General features: G+C 38.8%; 1 protein-coding gene across 3 annotated transcripts in view; it reads right to left on the minus strand.

The window, feature by feature from the left end:
- The window catches only part of PASD1 (PAS domain containing repressor 1), a 79,417-nt gene that overhangs the window by 42,273 nt on the left and 15,785 nt on the right, over positions 1–21,359 (minus strand). For all 3 annotated transcript variants that reach the window (XM_089684876.1, XM_089684875.1, XM_089684874.1), the window contains exons 5-8: positions 20,260–20,380; positions 14,720–14,833; positions 11,357–11,475; positions 10,464–10,546 (exon numbers count right to left, since the gene is read on the minus strand). In XM_089684876.1, coding sequence (XP_089541002.1) covers positions 10,464–10,546; positions 11,357–11,475; positions 14,720–14,833; positions 20,260–20,380 — 437 coding nt within the window. The remainder of the gene's footprint in view (positions 1–10,463; positions 10,547–11,356; positions 11,476–14,719; positions 14,834–20,259; positions 20,381–21,359) is intronic.

Here is a 21,359-nt window from a genome sequence, read left to right on the forward strand (position 1 = left end):
TTATATACAACGGTCTAGAAGATCACTGACAGATCAATTTTTTCACATTATGATCGAATTTTGGCAGTGGTCCTTAATAAATAACATCACCTAATGTTAAAATGTATATATAGAGGGAGATTTACTAAAACTGGAGGGTGCAAAATTTGGTGCAGCTCTTCATAGAATCAATCGGCTTCCAAGTTTTATTGTCAAAGCTTAATTAAAGATCAGAAAATGTAAATTTGTGAGCGCAATCCCAAAAGCGACCAATGCACTAAAAAGGAACCACAAAAACCTAATAAAATCACAAAAGCAAGGAGTGCAGCGCTATATAAAATTAAACCTTAATTGCAGAAAATTGAGAATGAGAATAAAATTAAATATAAATATAAAAATAAGTCCACTGTAATATAAAAATAAGGATTCCTCAGTCCACAGTGAAATTTCTAATGTTGTAGATGCAATCCGGTCTCCCGTTGTGGTAATATGAATAAATTGCCTACTCACCAGAAACCCAGTACAAAAACGCATATCTGGATCACATGCATCCTAGGATCTTGGATAAAGACAGCCCGGAAACGGAATCCTCTGGTGGTCCCTCATTGGTGTAAGGAAAGGATACCGATCTGGTCTCAAAGCACTTACTTCTTCAGGTCCGCAGCAATGCCTAAAAACACTGGGGCTGAGGTGTGGAGGCCTGTGTATACAGCTGATAAGCGGCCACTTGAGGAATCCTTATTTTGATATTACAGTGGACTTATTTTTATATTTATATTTAATTTTATTCTCATTCTCAATTTTCTGCAATTAAGGTTTAATTTTATATAGAGCTGCACTCCTTGCTTTTGTGAAAGCTTAATTAAAGAAGTTGAAGTTAGAAGCTAACTGGCTGCCATGCACAGCTACAACAGATTCTAGTGCTCCAGTTTTAGCAAATTTTCCTCAGTGGTTCCATCTTTTACACTCATCATACAGACTGCAGCAGCTAATGCTTGAATACCAGTTTTTGCATTCCTAAAAGTTCTATGATGTTGGTAAAGGACTATGATAGCTCCTGGGGTATTTAGGCACTTTTGAGGCACCAGTTGTGAGGACACCCTACAGACATATAGCTGGCTGGTATTCCTAACATTGGAGGAATTTTCCTACAAAGTGTCCTGGTGGTGTGATATGTACCCCATGATTATGGGGATCCACAAATGGTAACTTCTGGCTACTTTGTTTGTTAGGACGAGCCGGTAGTGTATGCATGCTTTGATGTTTTAACACTGCTGAAGAATTGATTGACAACCTAGGTTTCCATTTGGTGAGCAGGACCTCTTTCCATCTTCCTGAGTAGCTATACTCTTAGCGATTTACCAACAAAAGGCACATTAATGCCCTATTATAGGCACTGATGTGTAGGATTGTGTCTATTTATGCAGAGTCAACTACAGGATATGTACCTAGTTAAATCCCCACATTGGGGTGTATGTCATAAAACACCACACCAGATCGGGTTGCCAATATAGATGAGCCTGAAACCAATGACTTCAGTTTTACATACATTATATTATTATTAGGCCCCATGTGAGTAGTTCCAGTATGGTGGCAACTCCAGTATTTATTCAGTGTCCACCTTTCTCTTTTCTTTAGGCAATTCTTTGGTGCTAGAATCCCTGGGACTCTCTCCCATGGGTTGGCAGGCGCATTCTACTGATCACAGCCACCCAAATAATTTTGTTGTTCTTGTCCCCGATAAGTCTGAAGGTAAGATTTGTTGTACTGTGTGTATGTGGTGCACATGTAATATAAATATATAATGTATGTAAATATTTATTCTTTGCCCATATGACTTATTGTTTTTATGATTACTTATGAATGTTCTTATGTACAAAAAATCTTTATTGGTCCTGAAGAAGAGGTGAATCTGTGAAACATGAAGACCTTCTTCCAAAGATATACAGCAAGAATCTTAAATAATCTTCATGTAACAGCACTTTCATACACAGTCTATTGTGTCATATCAGACTTTTTATTCAATTATGAATGACATTTATATTTTTTATACATGTTGAATTTCACTACATATTGTGGTCACTAGTGGTATATCTAAAGTCAAATTGGTTTGGTTGTATTTATGTTATGTCTGTTGCAATTTTTAAAACGTCTTTATTACTGTGCACCTATACTCTACATTCAACTTACCTTAACCACTTCCAGACCGGACACTTTTACCCCCTTCCTGACCAGGGCAATTTTCAGCTTTTAGCGCTATCACACTTTGAATGACAATTGCGTGGTCATGCAACACTGTACCCAAATGAATTTTTTACCATTTTTTTTAGATAGATAAAGCTTTATTTTGGTGGTATTTATTCACCACTGGGATTTGTATTTTTTTTGCTATGTAAATGAAATGTCCAAAAATTTTGAAAAAAAAGTGTTTTTTTTATAAAATTTTGCAAATAAATAATATTTCATCATAAATCTTAGTCAAAATGTATTCCGTTATCTTTTTAGTAAAAAAAAAAAAATCCAAATTAGTTTATAAGCAAAAATTATAATTTTTAAACATTTTTTTTACATTTTTATTTTATTTTTTTATATTATTTTTTATTTTTATTTTTATTTTTTTACATACTGTCACCCTAGCAGTACATGAAGATTTTTTTTTTTTTTTTTACACTGATTGCTTTTACACCCATATAGGATGTAAAAGCAATCATTTCTCTTTCTCTCTGTGTGCATTCATGCACTCATTGAGAAGAACTGAGTGAGCTGTGATTGGTCACAGCTTGTCACATGGTACAAGGCTTTTGTGAATAGCCTTGTACCATGTGACCTCTGCGATCATTCACAGATTTCACACATAGTAAGCAATGATGTCAGAAGTGACATCTTGCTTACTACTTTGCATGTGATCACTGATTGGCCAATCAGTGATCACATGATCGGGACCTCGTACAGAGGTCCCGTCCGATGATCGGTGTTCCACTGTGTCCGGAGGACACAGCGGGCACCGGATCGCGGTGCTGCGCGCTCCCAGGGAGCGCGCACAAGCAGGGTGCGGGGAGGCAGTTTATAGACGGCCACCCGACCCTGCAGTGCCACCGTCCGGCCGTTTATATACAACGGCCGGTCGGGAAGTGGTTAAAGTGTTACTAAACCCAGGACCCTGCATCCACTATTTCTGGTGTGACAGTGCACAGAACATGGAAGTGCAATTATTTTAGTAAAAAAAATGCTAAATACCTTTTTTCATCACAGTTCGCTTCTATCATTGCCCAGCACTAGATAAAGTTTGTAGAAGTTTTCTTTGTGCTCTAGGAGGATGCAAAACCCCTCACCTCTGTCTGACCATTGCTGATTGGCCCGGTGCTGATCACATGTACTCTCCCAAGAAAGAAAAAAAAACTCTCTAGCAACACTCACCAAACAGAGCATTTGCAAAATGCCTACAGTTCAGTCTGTCTTATTAGGAGATAAGAGGTGGTTGCTTAAAAAAGGAGAGGAACAGAGAAGACAGGATCAAATTGCCTTTTTACACAATGCAGAGGATTAACCCTTAGGTTCCACAGTGAGTATAACAAGCATGCTTTACTGCACATATACACTCTGATTTTACTTTTGTGGGTTTAGTAACACTTTAAAGTATATGTAAAGCCAAACCTTTTTTTTTTCTAGCTTCGAAAAGCCTGTGGCATGATTAGAACCCCTATCAAGTTTTTATTGCTGTCTGTGTATCTGTTGGGAAGAGGAGTACAGGAGTGCAGGCAGAGTTGCTGGCTTTTTCTGAGGATCACTCCCCCAAACATGTTTAGCAGAGACCATAACTACACACTTGCTAGCACTTTTCCAGAAACAAACGTAAGACGATTTCACATTACTGGAAGAATGAAAATATCAAAGTGTTTTAATTGCGCAGAAAAGAAAAAAAAAAAAAAGTGTTGCCTTCCCCTATAAAAAGACAGGACTTAGAACAAATGTAAGGACAGAGGGGTTTGCCAGCCCAAAATAATGTTTAACAGTCAACTTCCCATAAAATTGACAGGTTTTTTTTTTTTTTTTTTTTTTTTTTTTTAAAAGAGTACAGTATGACCTAATTTTGTCAGCATTTCTTTATAAGTAACATTAACTAATGATAATATGTAACTATTGTGCATGAGAATGTCTGAAGATTGGCATCATTCTATAGAGAGCCAAGTAACCTATAAAGGCCTCTCCCCTAACATTTGGCAAGCAGCCAACAAATCTATTTTTGCTCACTCAGGTTTAAATATAGAAACATTGTAACTTGCCGATACTCAAATAGTAATATAATTTTATGAAAATTAAATTTTTTTTTCACAATCTTAGGCTGCTTTCACACTGCTGCATTGCAAAAATGCAGTAAAAACACATAGCATTTTTTGTTGTGTTTTTACCACGTTTACGGCTTGCACCTTTGAAACAAGGGCACGTTTCCAAAAATGCAACAGCAGGTACATTTTTGATGCATTTTTCATTCATTTCAATGGGGATGTGTGTTTTTGATGTTTTTTTTTTTTTTAACCACACTAAACAGCCACCAAAAATGCAGCATGCAGGACTTTTACAGACGCAACTGACTGGTGTGAAGATCTCCATAGGATTTAATGGTCATGCATTTTTCTTCTGCTTTTGGTAAGGAAAACACAGAAGAAAAACTGATCAGTGTGAAAGGGGCCTTAAAGCAAAGCTAAACCAAAGAACAAAAATTGCAGCTTACCGGTCCTGAAATGTGGTGGCTACATTTGTTTTCTTTTTTCAGGCCAAGTACATTTTCTGCAAGCACAAAAAAAGTACCTGTTGATCCCGCTAGGAATCCAGTGTCCTTGTGAGTTCCTGTGCACTGAACTGAAATCTCAAACAACGTTGTCAGCTTTTCTAGCTATCTGCTGTGAACTAAAGAACACTTATCCCATGTAATATAGATGAGCAAAGGAGGAGGTATTTGTAGTACAAATCAGGAGAGCAGTCTAGTGTGACAACACTGCTTCTTTATAGTACAGTGAGCAAGTATTGTCACCCTAAGCACGTTACTTATAGTAGAACCAGGTGAAAAAAGCCTGAAAAAAAATTAAAAAACTAATGCAGCAGCCACATCCAAGAACTGGTAAGCTGTAATAGATTACATTTTTAGTTTTTGGGTTCAGAAACACTTTACACTTTAACAGCACCTGCCTGGAGTTTGCATATTCTCCTTGTGCCTGCATGGGTTTCCTCCAGGTACTCAGGTTTCCTCCCACACTCCAAAAGACATGCTGAGAGGTTAATTGGCTCCTGTCTAAATTGGCCCTAGTATGTGTATGTATGAATGTGAGTTAGGGACCTTAGATTGTACACCCCTTGAGGGTTAGGGACTGAGGTGAATGTACACTATATATGTAAAGTGCTGCGTAAACTGACAGCACTATATACTGTAAGTACCTGAAATAAATAAATAAAAAATAATGGTCTGTATGGTTGGCTGTAAAAGGAGCTATTTCCAGACTCCAAGCATGAGATTTCAGTATTTTAAGAAAAAAAATCCTCACCACATATAGCTGCTACATACACGTTTTGAAACGTTAGCATCAGATATTCCATCTGCCTTGTAATAAAGACTTGTATTTGAAATTGTGTCTTCTTCCTCCACCTTTTTATGCCACAAGAAGTAGACTGATGTAAAAAGTAATAAAAACGTAGATAGAAGGGAAAACAAGCACTCTTCAGTACTGGGAAATAATGTTTTTATTAAAGAAAAGGGAAAAGAAAAAAATCTCTGTTACCTCTTTGAGAAAAAAAAAAAAAAAAGAAAAAAAAAAAAAAAAAGAAGTCGACTGTTACTTAAGAACACAGAATATTTGCAACTCCTCAAATGTCCTCATTGTGAGTTCCACCTTCCCTAGCAGTTTTTCATTGGTCTAAAGTCCACTAAAGTTTGCTTCAGGTAACCAGATAATCTCCAAACTACGACTGTTGAGTTTCAGTGTGAGACTTTGAAGCAGCTGTTCGATGGAGGTGGCAAGTGTGGCCAGTGCTATTCTGTATTACACCTGAAAAATGCAATTAGATCAAAAGCCATTTTGCTGACTGGCAACACTGATGTGAGAACAAGCGCGTTTCCCCTACTTTTATAAACTGGGTAAACATTATTTTAAAATATTAATTAAATAGGGACCTCTGTTTTTAAATTCTTGACATTAAACTTTGAAACATGAATATTATACTTGCACATGTTATACTTGCACATGTAAGTGCTCCCCATGAGCTTCTTCATGTAAGTGCTCCCCATGAGCTTCTTCAGAGGTTTCACCAGCATTGATTTGGGTGAAGGCACCAGGTCTGACCCAGATTAGAGAGAGAATAAATCTAGCAGTGGGCATGGAAGGGTCTTAAAATGCAACAAAAAGTGCTTTGATTTGTGACTGACCTACACAGTAAACTCCTTCATGACTTCATAAAGTTAAAAGGTATAAAAATGAGGAAAATTTGAAACAAGCCAACAACTCATACACAGCCAAGAGCAGCTAAAATAATGGATGGCTTCGGGATGTGTTTCTCTGTTGCGCCCTGGTGGAGTGGAGCCTTTCTCCCCTGACTGATTTTCATATTGGCTTGTCTGCCAGTTGGGCCCTGCGGTCCGTGCTAGGATGCAGCGGGGGTCGCTTTGGTGGGATACAAGTGGAGAGCCACCTTGATTGTGCTTTTGTTTCCCAATCGCCTCTTTTCTCTCTCTTCCCCTCCTTCGCTATCCTTACCACTGGGTTCCACTTTTTTTTCTTTTTCTTCTCCCTTCTTTCTCAGTTTGGGATTACACTCTTAGTTGTATGGTGTTCTCTCATCTTGTTCCATACATCTCACCTGGGGATACCCCCATGAAACTATTTTTTATTATAGCTCTGTAATATGGGTTATTGATCCTTCCCTCTTGCTGTTGTATTGCATCATTTTCTTCCATCCACATGGATCATAGCCACACCTGTGATCTTTTTCTGTTTACTTACTTGTACGTGTTCTTTTTATTTCTCATGCTTTGTCTGTTAAATTTGTGAAAAAATAATAAAGACAAATTTGCTTTTGAAATAATGGATGGGAGATGTTACCAAGCAGCATCTGTAGTACCGTAAAAAGTTAGGCACGCCAGGGCTCTAGGGGAATTCCAAGATCTAATATTTGGCTTAGCTGGTTTTTCTGCATTCCTGGCAGTGAAAAGGTTAAAGAATCGTTTCATGCTGAAACTATCTTATGGTAAAAACAATAGATTATCTCAATTTTAATATCATTCACTGATATAATTGCATAGTTTATAGCTATAATGCTCTTTGGCAATAAATGGAATCAAAGGTGTTAACATAATCACAGTTTTCCTGACATGCTTTAGGTCAGGGGTCTCCAAACTGCAGCCTGGGGGCCAGATGCGGCCCTTTGCTTGCCTTTATCTCGCCCTTGGGGCATTATTCATCCCACCGATATGAGAAACTATTCTGCCCACTGACACCAACAATGGGTCACTATTCCACACCCTAATACAAAGGATGGGAAACGGTTTACTCTTTACTCTGAGGCCAGAAAAAAAAAATTGATTCCTGCAGGCCACAGGCCATCCCCCCTACAGTCTGAACAACAACTGGCCCTTTGCTTAGAAAGTTTGGAGACGGCTTTAGGTGTACACCTTCTGTTAATTACCTCTCTCTGCAGCATCATTGCAGAGATTTCCCCTCACTACCTGTCCCAGGAACAAAAATGTAGGGAGGGGAAATTTCTATCAGGGATACAATTAGCAATAAGAATACATAAAAAAAATAGGGGCAAACTAGAACCTCTATCAGCAACAACTGGCTAGTCAAATAGGCTAGAGACAAAGTTCTGGATGTCAGATAATTAGACTGAAATTAAAGTTATGCGTTGATTGTATTTAGTCAATGGCACTTGAAAGCTCTGGTTAAATGGCCCTTATATACCAGGTCCATGCAATAGAACCCTAGGCAGAACACTATGGTAAAAAAAAAAACAAAACAAAAAAAGTAGATAATGATAGCACCATGCCAGCAGTCATTAGAGTCAATCAATATTCCTTCATTCATAAACAGGATTTAACAGTATAAAACATTCCCAATGTTTCAGGGAGTTAAGAACTGTTCTTCATCAGGGCTTGAAATGCTGCATATAAAAAAAAGAGAACTGGATGCATTAAAAAAATAAAGTTCACTGGAAGTTCTAAATTTAGAGCAAAAAATATGCGATCAGATGCTGTGTGTTTAAATTTGGAACAACCAGCAAACTTATTTTCTTAATGAGCACAGAGTCCAGTTGCCTTTGTTGAGGCAGCTTTTAAAACCCTGCTAAAAGGGGTACAGTTTTTAACTCCAGAAAAGTGTTGGTTGTTTTATCATCTTGTTTGTTAATTAAGAGAAAATGGATTTGGATTCCGTAGACCAATGTGGTGCTTTTACTATATAGTCTCTTTACCATAGCTTGTAACAGTTGTCTGTGTCCCCATTGAAGATTATGTTGTGCTAAATTGTTTTAACCAATAAAGAGCTTTTAGTTTATCACAATAAACAAATGTAATGTTTCAGAGGCACAGAAGAATGCTTCATAAAGCCAATGACATAAGAAAAACACAAGCAATAAAACCAGTGACACGTAACTCCTTCCAAAACAAAAATAGTCATTACCAAGTATAAACAATCAATTAATCCACTGGCAAAGTGATCCAAAAAATCCAGTTAAAGTCATTGACCCTTTTTATGGTAACAGCACTGCACAATGTAATGACTTTTCCTTACTTTTTATGGCGACAACATGGTCACTGGGACTGGAATTGGGATAAAACCTCCAGAAACGAGGCTTCTGGCAGCAATTATACATTTATATAGTGCCAAAAAGGTCTGCTCAGCGCTGTACATTATAGTGGGGGACAGTAAATGAGACAATACAGTAACAAGACAAAACACGAGGGGTTCGAGGGCCCTATTCTTTCGAGCTTACAATCTAGGAATAAAATTCAATACAGTGGAATTGGGCTTTAAAAATTACCTTTCTTTTCAATGTGAATTCAATTAAATTTCTTCTAATAGCAACAGTACTCAACTTTCCCAGAACCCAACACCCTACTACTAATTTGCACACTGCCTCTCCCACATGACATCACAGAGGTGAAGACAGTGATTTAGCATGGTGGGGGGCAGCTGGTGCGGTCGCACCAGGCGAAGCATTTAGAGGGCGCAGAAATTAGTCCCATGCTGTCCCAGGCCACTCTGGTGCCCCAAAAAAAAAGGTCGCCGCTTCACTCATAGTACTAGTCCCACTATCCACCCGGGCCACTATAATGCCCCCCCCCTCCAAAAAAAAACAAAAACAAAAAAAACCACTTCACTCACAGTACTAGTGTGTGTTCCACTCCCACGGTCTCGGGCCAAGACCAGGTTCTGCCGCAGGCCGCCACTGCCCACGGTTTGCTTGCTAGGACCATCTGGCATCTAGCAATCAGTGACTTCAGAGAGAGACCCCAGCATTCAGAGCAGAGGATGTAACTTCCTCCTTCTCCTAGTCCTCAGCTCCACCTACCTTCTCCAGCTTCTGTGGTGGCGGCCCCTTGCTCAGTGCTCAAAAAGGGAAGGTGAGAACTGGATTTGAATCTGAGAAGCCAGGCATGGAACCAGTTGGGCTGTCATGAGGGAGCTGCCGATGCAAGGACAGAGAGAATGGTGCTCAGAAGGACAGAAAGGGGAAGAGAAGGTCACATGCTTAGATCTCAGGGGTTCATGCTGTAACATGTACTCCTTCACTTTTGAAGGATGTGACTAAAAGTCTCAGCATGAACCCCTGAGGTCTAAGGGGGTCACATCCTTAGATCTCAGTGGTTCATGCTGGGACTTGTATTCCTTCACTTTTAGGGGATGTGACTACCCCAAAAGTGAAGGATTACATGTCCCAGCATGAACCCCTCAGAGCTGAGGATGTGACACCCCCCCAAAAGTCCACGAGTTAGGGGGCGCAAATTAATTGCCTTGCCCCAGGTGCTGACAACCCACGCTACATCACTGACTTGAGGTCAAAACATAGGCAGCCTGCTGCATGTAATTTCAGCATTCACAGCAGTCACTGCAGATGTACTGCACTATGAGTTTTATCTTTGGTTTCAATCTTTAAAAAAAGAACAGCTGTCAGAATAGATATTACTAGATGGATAGTACTACTATCGGATCTCAGGTTAGTCTACTACATCAGATTTTAGGTTAGTAAAATTTGACATTTGATTTATAATATAAACTAAAATACGATTACATTTCTTCATTATTAATAGCTCCTGTCAATCTTACAAGAGCCTTAAACCTCTGGCAGATGGCACTGATAGGGGTGGTCAACTCTGCCACCACTGGTGCTATAAAAATGCTGTTTATATTTTCTGATATTTCAAACTAATTTAAAATTTGAATTTCAATTGGCAAACATAACTCATAAGTACAGGTATGGAAAAAGGGATCATTTACCTGTGGTCCAAGAAGAGGAATTTCCACTCTAAACTGTGTCTTGATGTGAATTCTTCACAAGGCTCCTCAACATTGCACAGTTCCTGCACACATCAAATAAAACGATATAGTTAGTATTGTGTCACCATAGGTCTAGAGATCTCATTGTGATTTTTGTAGGAATCCATTTTAACTTTTGTATTTGGACTTTAGGGTTGAACATATGGATTAAGCATCAACAGCATAGCTTAAATTAGTAATAAAGTGTTAAAAAAAGAAAAAAATGGTCCCCCACCAGGCTCATGTCATAATGTACTAGTATGCAGTGCATAATAGCACAATATGACAAACGTACCAAATAAAATGGATCCCTCCAACGGTGCGTTGTCACCGCTGACAGGGAATCCATATTTACTTAGGCTCATGGGCTCCAGACGTTTGAATGGCTGAGCCACAATGATGTCATGCACGGCAGGCACAACCACGGCAGCACTCTCTCAATGGACACCATGTCGTCCATTGAGAGCACAGTTCTCATGCGCCGCTGATGTCACCGACTGCTACACATGTAAATATCTCCTAAATGGTGCATGTTTAGGAGATATTTACTGTTCCAGCAGGTAAGCCTTATTATAGGCTTACCTGTAGGTACAAGACAAAGAGGAGAGCTTACTAATCACTTTACATTGCTGCTTGCCACTACGACCAGGACTTGAGACCCATTAAAACTATTGAGAATGATATGCACCAAGAACATAGGTGATTAGTGACATTTCTGCCCAGCAGCGTATAAAAAAAACAATGGCTATATCCAGCACAATGGTTTATATTAGAAACCATGTTCAATTGTATGATATTGGTTAGCTATAGTATATCGTAAGTAATCCATACTGTTAAAAAGTGACTGCACTCACCTTGAGAAATTGTGGAGTGACAAGCCGCACTGTGGCTACCAGACATATCTGTTCTTCGCTGGCTGACCGAAATGCCCTTGCAACAGCTGACTCAAAGCCATTATATGAAGATGTAGGCACTGTAACAAGAATGGACAGGTCCCCACATCAGCAAACGTTAAGATTAGATCTTTTATTCTGTTTAGAGTGCAAGGCTCCTGCTGTCAGCAGGTCAGGTGCATATATTACATAGCATGATCTTATCACAGTTAACACATATTGCACCTACACACATAAAACAAAAACAATTTATCATAACTGCAGCTTTCTGCATATCATTTTGTGTATTCTACTGCATGTGTGTTATATATGCGCTGACATGGCATTTGACCACATACAAGGAAAATGTGGCACAGGTGTCTTAAGGTTTATCTTTTTTTTTCCATGTAACTGCATGTCAAGCCTCAATGAAAAAAAAACCCCAAAAATTATTCTTATTGTAGACAAAGTAGGGAGTTTTTTTTTGCCAACTGTGTACCATTGGGGAGAATTACCTTCAATCTTCATCCTTTAGACACAACAAAATGTTGATATCCCCACTTAAACAGATGTTACTGGAGCAAGTATTTCCATTCAAGAAATTCCACTCCATCCCTGTTACTTCTAACTCTTCACAATGAATGATGGCAAACATAGAAATCAATTGGGTAAGCTCAACCATGTCCACCCTAAAGCCAATAATTATATTCGTGTGTACATGTGTGTGTCTGTATGGTGTAAGATACCTTAGAAACAGCAGCTGAGATATTTTGACATCTAAGAGCTCATTATAAGAGTCATAATACTGAGAAAGTATATGTATGCATCCAACAGACACAGTCTGACATTCAAGTTAAGCCTTTCAATCACTCGGAAACTTGTTTTTATTCACCATTAAAATCTGAATGGTGCTCTGTGCATAACTCAGTTTTTCAGTTTAAGTGATTGTTTACTTTGTGGGGAGGTTCAGTATTCAGCATTGGATTTAAAATATCTAAAACTGTACTATAAAAAGAATGAAAACAAGTGTTTTACATATTACATATATTAAAATGTATACAAATGGGATAGTGGTCCTAACAATGCAATAAGCAGACGTTGTTTCCCTGTCTGCTGGTAATCTACAATTAGCAACTCAACCCCATGAACCCGAAAGGGATGAAGGACCAAAGAAGCCCTCTAACAAAGAAGCCACACAGTCATGTTCTTATAATGAGCTGTTTTCCACTCTTGTCAAATTAGCACAATGGCAGAATTAGTCACAATGACATTGGGAATAGTGGCATTAGAAATGGTTACAATACTCAGAATCTAATTAACACATTTAGTGTGTATAGATAATATAAGAGCTTGTTATCGCTGCATAAAGTTGATCGTAAGAATAACAATCCATAACATTTTGTGAAAGGTTACAAAGCTGCTGTCATATTTTGTTTACTGCAATTATGCTCAAATGTAGGTGGAGTAAGTCAACCTACATAAAGATGTTGTATACTATGTAGACAAGGAATCTGGAGAATGTTTTCTAGTATTCGAGGTGTGTGGAACATGGGTTAAAAGTAGATTAGATGGATATTTTTATAGATTAGGAGTATTATTGTATGGATAGTCCAATTTAAAGGGTCATCCATTCAATAGACTATACAGCAGTCATAAAAAAAAAAAAAACAAAACAAAAAAAAAACAAAACATGTTCAACTATAATTTTACATATTGGATGGATAAACTAGTTGACCAAACAGAGCACACAAGCTAGACCATGGGAATATTGAAGGAACACATGGTCAAGGACTACAACTGCAATTCTAAATGTTGAATGTAGGGATAGCATTGCTCCTCTGCATGGTGGTAGACTCACACTCTTGCAGACCTTAAGGGCTCGTTCACACTTGACTGTTTTACCAACGCTTGCCAAACGCTCCTATAGCGTTTGGCAAGCATTGGTCTGGCGTTTGCGGAGTGTTTTTTAACGCGCCGCATGCGCGGTTTAGCGGTGGTTGCTAGGCATTTGCCGAGCGTTAAAAACACCCCACAAACGCCTATAATGCAGTTTGAATGGTGTTACGGCTCCGCAAACGCCCTGCAACCACGTCGCAACGCAAACGCCGGCCATTTGCAGAGCAGCACCATAGACTAGAATAGAAGGCTTCAACGTCTCCTGACTCGACCAGAGGCATCCATTTTGCCGCGACGCTAATGCTCCCATTAGAACAGCACCATGTGCTGCAATGTGCAGAATTGTCAGAGGAGTTTGGGAAGCGGTAAAAACGCTTCTCTGCTGCCTGCACACAACGCTAGTGTGAACAAAGCCTAAGCCATGCAGATACCAGCAAGTGTTGCTGGTTTGTCAGCCTGGGGAAGACTGCACAATAGATTTTACTGTATACCTAATATATCGAATCATTAAATTAGAACCTAGTTGGCTATCACACAAGCAGGTCTTTTAGATTGTAAGCTCTAATGAGCAGGGCCCTCTGATTCCTCCTGTATTGAGCTGTATTGTGACTGTACTGTATGCCCTCATGTTGTACAATAATAATAATAATATTCAGTTGAATAGTTGAAAAGTCAGGAGGGAAATTTGTAATTTTCCAATTCATAAAAGTACAAAAATCCATACAGTAAATTTGTCAAGCCTAATTTTAAAAAAGCAGGATGAGCGTGCCCAATCTGGAGACCAAGAGAAACATTTATTTTTGCCCAGTCTGAAAAGCCTTTCACTCAAAAAAAAAAAAAAAAAAAAAAAAAGTCTTTCTAGTTTTGGACAGTGGAATGATGAGGGGTTATAGCCCCAGATAGCTTCTAACCATGACAGTGGTTCCAGTGACAACTATTAAAGGTGATTTCCCTCCATTTTGGAAAAAAATACATTTCCTTTGTGCTTCTGAAGCAGGAAAATGTAAAAGTCAATGACGATACAGAAAGCAGCAAAAAAAAAAATCTTACTTCTAACCTTTCCTAACTCTATCCAAAGCAAGACAAATGCCTGCAGTTACAATTTAGGTAACGCTACATTCAAGTAGATTGTAACTAAGCATGGGCACAGTCAGATTCCAAAGGTTTATGTAGTTCTGCAAGTGAAGATTACGGTCATCAGCACAAGTATTGTTTTTTTTACAGGCTGCCTTTAAAAAAAAAAATTATTTTGCTGCTGGGTCACTTTAAGTACAATAGACTGAAACAGGGGGTGTCACTTGGTTATGGATTGTTGCCTCTGAGCTGACAGGGTCAAAGACTGGTTTCCTAAACAAACAGAATACACCTTTAAAAAGTTAATACATTCTAACCTATATTTTCATGAAATATTGCAGCGTTTTAAAGACATTAGAAAAAAAAAATACTTACCATGGGTAAAAAACTTAAAATCTACAACAAATTTTACATATTCATAAGTGGGAGGTTCATTTGGGTCAAGACTCCCTCTTGCTAAATGACAGCAAAACTCCACTTGTTTTTCATCTAAGAAAAAAAAAAAAAAAAGTTACTATAATTTAAGGGAATACAAAAAATAAATTTAACTGTATAAGTGTATAGCAGATTTTCAGTGCAAGCATACAGTATATTGTAGTTTTTACTTTAAAGTAGCTTTTGACATGCATTTCCCGTTTGCTTCCCTTTGCTTCTAAACATTTAAAATTCTGTGCTAAACACAGATATGTTTATCAAAAGAGGGAGCTCTACAAAGGCTCAGTGCAATTACTCTTTAGACTAGGTTCACATCTGTGTGGGTTTGCAGCCCAGGTTTGCATGAACACAGCAGCCCATTCACTTGCCGTGCCTCCATTTCCCACAAAAAAAAAAAAAGGTGCTTGCACCTTTTTCAAAACACAGCCACATGGAAATTGCATGGTGCAAAAACACGCTGTGGGTTGAGATGTGTGGGAATGCCATTAAGAATGAATGGCAGCCTGCATGTCTCTACAGAGCAGCGCAATTTGGCTGAGGGTGGTTGCGAGTGCAGAACAGCTGCGAACCCACAACCACCCACTCAAGTGTGAACCTAGCCTAAGGCATGGTACACGCTAATTTGTTTTTGGTGAACAGGACACACTGCCATTGGCTGCCAGTGCTGGTCAGATGCCAACTGGATGCTGGTTTTCCCAGAATGCCCATTTGAAAGAAACCGGTCATGAGACAAGCTTCTGTTGAACAGATAAGATATCAGTCAGTCAATCAGAATGCCTTGTTTTAATAAATTAACTTTTGCACGATATTCTAATTTTTTGAGTTTCACCTGTATGCCTTGTAAAGAGACACACCTGTCCCTCAGCATGCCACAACACACAAATGTGAATGTACCAAGTATTGTGTGGTGCTATGTTGGACATATTTTTTCATGTTTTGAGACTCATTAAATGTTTATTCAAAGTGAATGAGCTATTTAAGACAACACTCTAAAAAAAACCACAAAGATATATTCTTACAGGTGTAAAGTGGATTTGAGTCTATCCGAAACGCATTATTACTCTAAAAGAGTTTAATTATTCACCAGTTTGATAAAAAAAAAAAAAAAGAACTCTGCTCTAAACAAAGTGTTTTCTTCTTTCAGATAACACTAGTAAGGCTGTTAATATGGAAATTAGCTAATTTCCTAAGCAATCACCCAGAATTATGTATTTTTCCTACTTTAAGAGCAAGTTATAGATTACAGCAGACAGGCTTACTATGCGGCAGCCTTCATTGATCTTGGTGGTTTTTGTGTATTTGAACCAGAAACACTGATGAGGTAGATACCTGGGGGGTGAGGTAGGCTGGAAGTCAAATGATCTGACACTTCCATAAGTGTCGAGCTTCACAAAGATTTGAGGATCATTCTATAGCAGTGTCACATTACTACAGCTACAGTTGTGTTCAAAATAATAGCAGTGTGTTGAAAAAAGTGAATAAAGCTCAAAATCCTTCTAATAGCATTTATTTCCATACTCACAAGTGCATTGGGAACACTACACATTCTATTCCAAATCAAAACATGAAGAAAAATACATCAAATGTGTTGTTCCTCTAAAAAAATTTAAGAAAAGTGATTAGACTGTTCCAAAAAATAGCAGTGTTTGTATTCTTCTTTACAAACTCAAACATTCACTATATAAACTGAAAAATGTTTGAAGATTTTGCTTTCCTTTGAATCACTTAATGAATATTTAGTTGTATAAGCACTGTTTCTGAGAACTGCTTCACATCTGTGTTGCATGGAGTCAACCAACGTCTGGCACCTGTGAACAGGTATTCCAGCCCAGGATGATTGGACTACATTCCACAGCTCTTCTCTATTGCTTGGTTTTGCCTTAGAAGCTGCATTTTCGATGTCACCCCATAAGTTTTCTATTGGATTAAGATCCGGGTATTGGGCTGGCCATTCCATAACGTCAATCTTGTTGGTCTGGAACCAAGATGTTGCACGTTTACTGGTGTGTTTGGGGTCATTGTCTTGTTGGAACACCCATTTCAAGGGCATTTCCTCTTCAGCATAAGGCAGCATGGCCTCTTCAAGTATTCTGATGTATTCAAACTGATCCATGATCCCTGGTATCTGATAAATAGGCCCAACACCGCAGTATGAGAAACATCCTCATATCATGATGCTTGTGCAACCATGCTTCACTGTCTTCACAGTGTACTGTGGCTTGAATTCAGTGTCTGGGGGTCGTCTGACATACTGTCTCCGGCAACTAGACCCAAAAAGAACAATCTTACTCTCATCAGTCCACAAAATGTTGCACCATTTCTCTTTAGGCCAGTCAATGTGCTCCTTGGCAAATTGTAACTTCTTCAGCACGTCTTTTTCAACAGTGGGACTTTGCGGGGGCTTCTTGCAGATAGCTTGGCTTCACATAGGCGTCTTCTAATTGTAACAGTACTCACAGGTAACTTTACACCTTCTTTGATCTTCCTGGAGCTGATTGTTGGCTGAGTCCTTGCCATTTTGGCTATTCTTCTATCCATTCGAATGGTAGTTTTTCACTTTCTTCCACGTCTTTCAGGTTTTAGTTGCCATTTTAAAGCATTTGCGATCATTTTAGGTGAGCAGCCTATCATTTTCTGCACTTCTTTATATGTTTTCCCCTCTCCAATCAACTTTTTAATCAAAGTACACTGTTCTTCTGAACAATGTCTGGAACGACCCATTTTCCTCAGAATTTCAGAGAGAAATACACTAACCAGCATGTACAACATTTGCTGCCTTCCTTCCTTAAATAAGGGCAATAATTGCCACCTGTTTTTCAAAGAATGAATGACCTCACTAATAGAACCCCACACTGCTATTATTTTGAACATGCCCCTTTCAATTAGTGATTCAATTACACAGAATCAGCAGCATGCATGTCATGACTGTTGGGTCTGTTGGATTTCTATTACTCTGCTACACCCGCTAGTAAATTATTTGCCATGTAGAAATATCATTTCTACCAAAAACAATGATTGATCAGGTTAGTGATGTCTGACTATTATTTTTAACACAACTGTATATTTACACCTAAAACAGATTGCCAGTCTGCGATTGCTTGACTAGACCTCTTAAAGTGAAAAGGGGAGCAAGGAGAAGGATGTAACTAGTATGAGTATGTGGGGGATGGACACCAGTCGAGGGCTCAAGAAAGGCTGGGATGCAAAGCATGTTCCCTTAGGTCACTGCTTCACTATCTACTAAGATGTTGATAAATGTACATCAGATTCAGACATATATAGAGAATCTGAACAAACTGGCCAACTTATATTCATAGTAAATTGTTATATAGCTCAAAATCCTCTTAATATTTTAAAATAAAATTCAGAACAGAATGTATAAATATTGCTTTTTTTTTTTTTTTTTTGGAAGTAGACTGGAGCATTCATCTCTTATTGCAAAATGATCCTGCAACCTGTTCAAAGAATAGCCTCTAGCTGTACCATTTGGCAGGAGCAGTATCCTTTTCTGAGCAATTGTGTCTGAATAAATAGTCCAGAAAAACCATTCTCTTTGTTTTCTAAACGCTGACAAATGAACCGTCAAGTCACTTTGCAATTTCCTTTTTGAACAGGTGAACAGTATATTACAGGGGATTTCATACAATGGCACAAAATGCATTTTCAAATTAGTTGGTGCATTACAGACCATTCATAGCCAAACCAGAGATCTTTCACTTATTAGTGCATACCCTTCAATACACCCCTAGCTTTGATGAATAGGGCACTACACCAAGCTCTACTTTTTAATATGTGTATTACTTTCTTAGTGGTACAGCCTTATAGTTGAAGTCTAATGAAAATTATCTTATAGAGTGGTTAAAAGGGTGCTGCCCACCTCCAAAATCTACTTTTTTCTAGGCAACTAGATGATCATTTTTCTCTTTGCTGTGAAATGGCTTTAGCTCGAATACTGTTCTCACATTTTCTGAGCCTGCAGTTATTTCTGTATAATCTGTAGATGTAAACTTAAAGACCTACTTGAGCCAAAACATTTTTGTTTGGTTTTGAATAGAGTGGAGAAGGGTTTTTGATCTTGCATACAGTATAAGATCAATAGTGTAGAGCCATTAAAGCAATTCACTTGCATTTTCTGCACTTGATAGTTTTTACAAGTAATTTCTAAGCCTCCCACTTTTATCACCCATTGTCATACCTCACATTTATATATACTCCAATATACTATATAATTTAATGCTACTCTACAGACCACTGTTAGAACCAGGTTCTCTGGTATCCAAGATGGTGCCAGAGAACCTAGTCAAGATGCCATCTCATCCCCAAAGCTGAGACAGATGGGACTTACATGTCCACACATACAGTAACCAGGCTAGTCCAGGGTGCAGAAATGAGAGCAAACAACCCTCGGGTTAACATCCGATACATGAAAACCCAGACAAAAGAGGCATGTGCAGAACAGTTAATGTGATTTAGTTATTCCGAACATGGGGAAACGGAGACAAGATTTCACAAATATGGTAATCAACATTTGCTCTTTAGTCTAAGGCAGGGGTCTTCAAACTTTCTAAACAAAAGGCCGGTTGACTGTACTTCAAACTTAAAGGAGGCCGGAGTGGCCAGCGAGAGTAGAAAATGCCCCGGCATCAATAAGAGTAAACAAATTACATAGCACCTGTAGTCAGTAGGAGGAATGGTGCTCCAATATTCATATTAGTGGAAGGAGTAGTTCCCATCATTGGAATTAATTGGAGGAATAATGCCTAATTTGTTATATTAGTGGGATGAATTATGCCCCATTGCTGGCGTCAGTGGAAGGAATATTGTCCCATCAATGGTGTTAGTAGAAAGAAAATTGCCACCAGGGGAATAGTTCCCTACTGTTTATGGCAGTGGAAGGAATAGTGCTTCCTTGTTGGTGTTAGCGGGAGCAATAGTGCCCCAAGGGCTGGATAAAGACAAGCAAAGGGCTGCATTCGGTCCATGGCCACATTTTGGAGACCACTGGTCTAGGGTCTAATGTAGCCGTGAAATTTAGTCTGTTTTTTCATAGACATTTACTGAGCTGAGCTCCTGTGAATGGGCATTGTCCATTCACAAACAGTGTGGCTTGGCCAAATCCCCCCCTCCCCTCAGCTCTCTCCTCACTCGCTCACTGGCTGTGATTGACAGCAGGAGGAGCAAAATGGCTCCCACTGCTGTGTGAGCCAATGATGAGGGAGAGAGAGACCCAGGAGTGCCGCCGTTCTCATGCACATTGCTGGAATGAGATGGGGATCAGGTAAGTATAAGAGGGGCTGGGGGGGGGGGGAGCTGCACACAGAAGGCGGCTTTTTACCTTAATGCATAGAATTCATTAACGTAGAAAACCTTCTGCCTTTAGAACCACTTTAGGTTCTGCAGCCTCTAAACATATTATAGTAAACCAGCAACCACTTACATTTTAATTTATGCATATCAATATAGCAGCAGTTAGTACTTACTGTTGAAAAACTCTGGAGTGATTGGTTCCGTCATGAGGATGTGTGGTGCCAGCAACTTGTACACCTCACCGTGTTCTCGCTCCGGCAGAAAATTCAATATATTTTGGTCCACTAAATCTGACTGGTACAAAAGTATGCTTTGTCATGTTCAGTAAAATAATAAAGTCTTATTTGCCACACAGATTTAACATTTTAAATCTTTCTTTATTGCCCATATCTAGTGTTTTATTTTCTGTAAATGCACTTGTAGGCCAATAACTAGAGCAGTTAGTGTTCAGTGCACAAATTGTGATAAATGTTTCCTTAATTGGTTTAGCCAAAAACTACTTACAATACATCTTCACAATAAGCGCATGTAGTGAATAATGCCGCTGGAGCCAGCTCCAGCAAAGCATGGGTGAAGTCAACACAAACTCCGTCCCTCTCCAACATACGTTTTGTCTCACTAGATGTTGTCAAGGGGATCAGACTAATCCCCCTGACAACATCTGTTGAGACAAAATGTACATTGGGGTGGGACGGAGTTTTGCTAGAGCCGGCGCCAGCAGCATTATACACTTTTTAGCTTATTTTCATAAACTTTTGATAGAATTTTACTATTGAAGAAGTATCTCTTTCATGGCGAGTCATACACAGACCAGGAAAAGGAGATACTAGTACTGTAGGAATTTCTGGGTCAGATGAAGTCAAGATCCATGCAGCTCGATGCTATGTCAGACCACCTATAATCTGCGTTCTGACTATTGGGTAAGAGGCTGTGTGTGAAGGTAGTGGATTCACAAATCTTATTTAGGATAATATGGACACTTGATTTCACAACAATTGAGGTTATAATTTTTCACTTTATGGACTCATTAGGTTTATGAACATTTGAATGGATATTTATTTACATACATATACACATACACTGTATATATGATAGCGTTACAAAAAGAAAACATTTTGAAGAACCCTCACAGTACAATAGCCTCCTGTTTGCCCCCACAATCCTTAGTCCAGCGGCTTCTACATAACTAATGCCATTGTCCAGAGGAATGATTTGAAGAGCCCTAAGATGGTTTCTAGTTGTCATTTTATTTGTAATATATTTAATTCTGGTT

The sequence above is a fragment of the Staurois parvus genome, unplaced genomic scaffold, assembly GCF_062004578.1.
Source record: "Staurois parvus isolate SC_StPar_1 unplaced genomic scaffold, SC_StPar_1.0 ptg000361l, whole genome shotgun sequence".
In the NCBI taxonomy this organism is placed as follows: Eukaryota; Metazoa; Chordata; class Amphibia; order Anura; family Ranidae; genus Staurois; species Staurois parvus.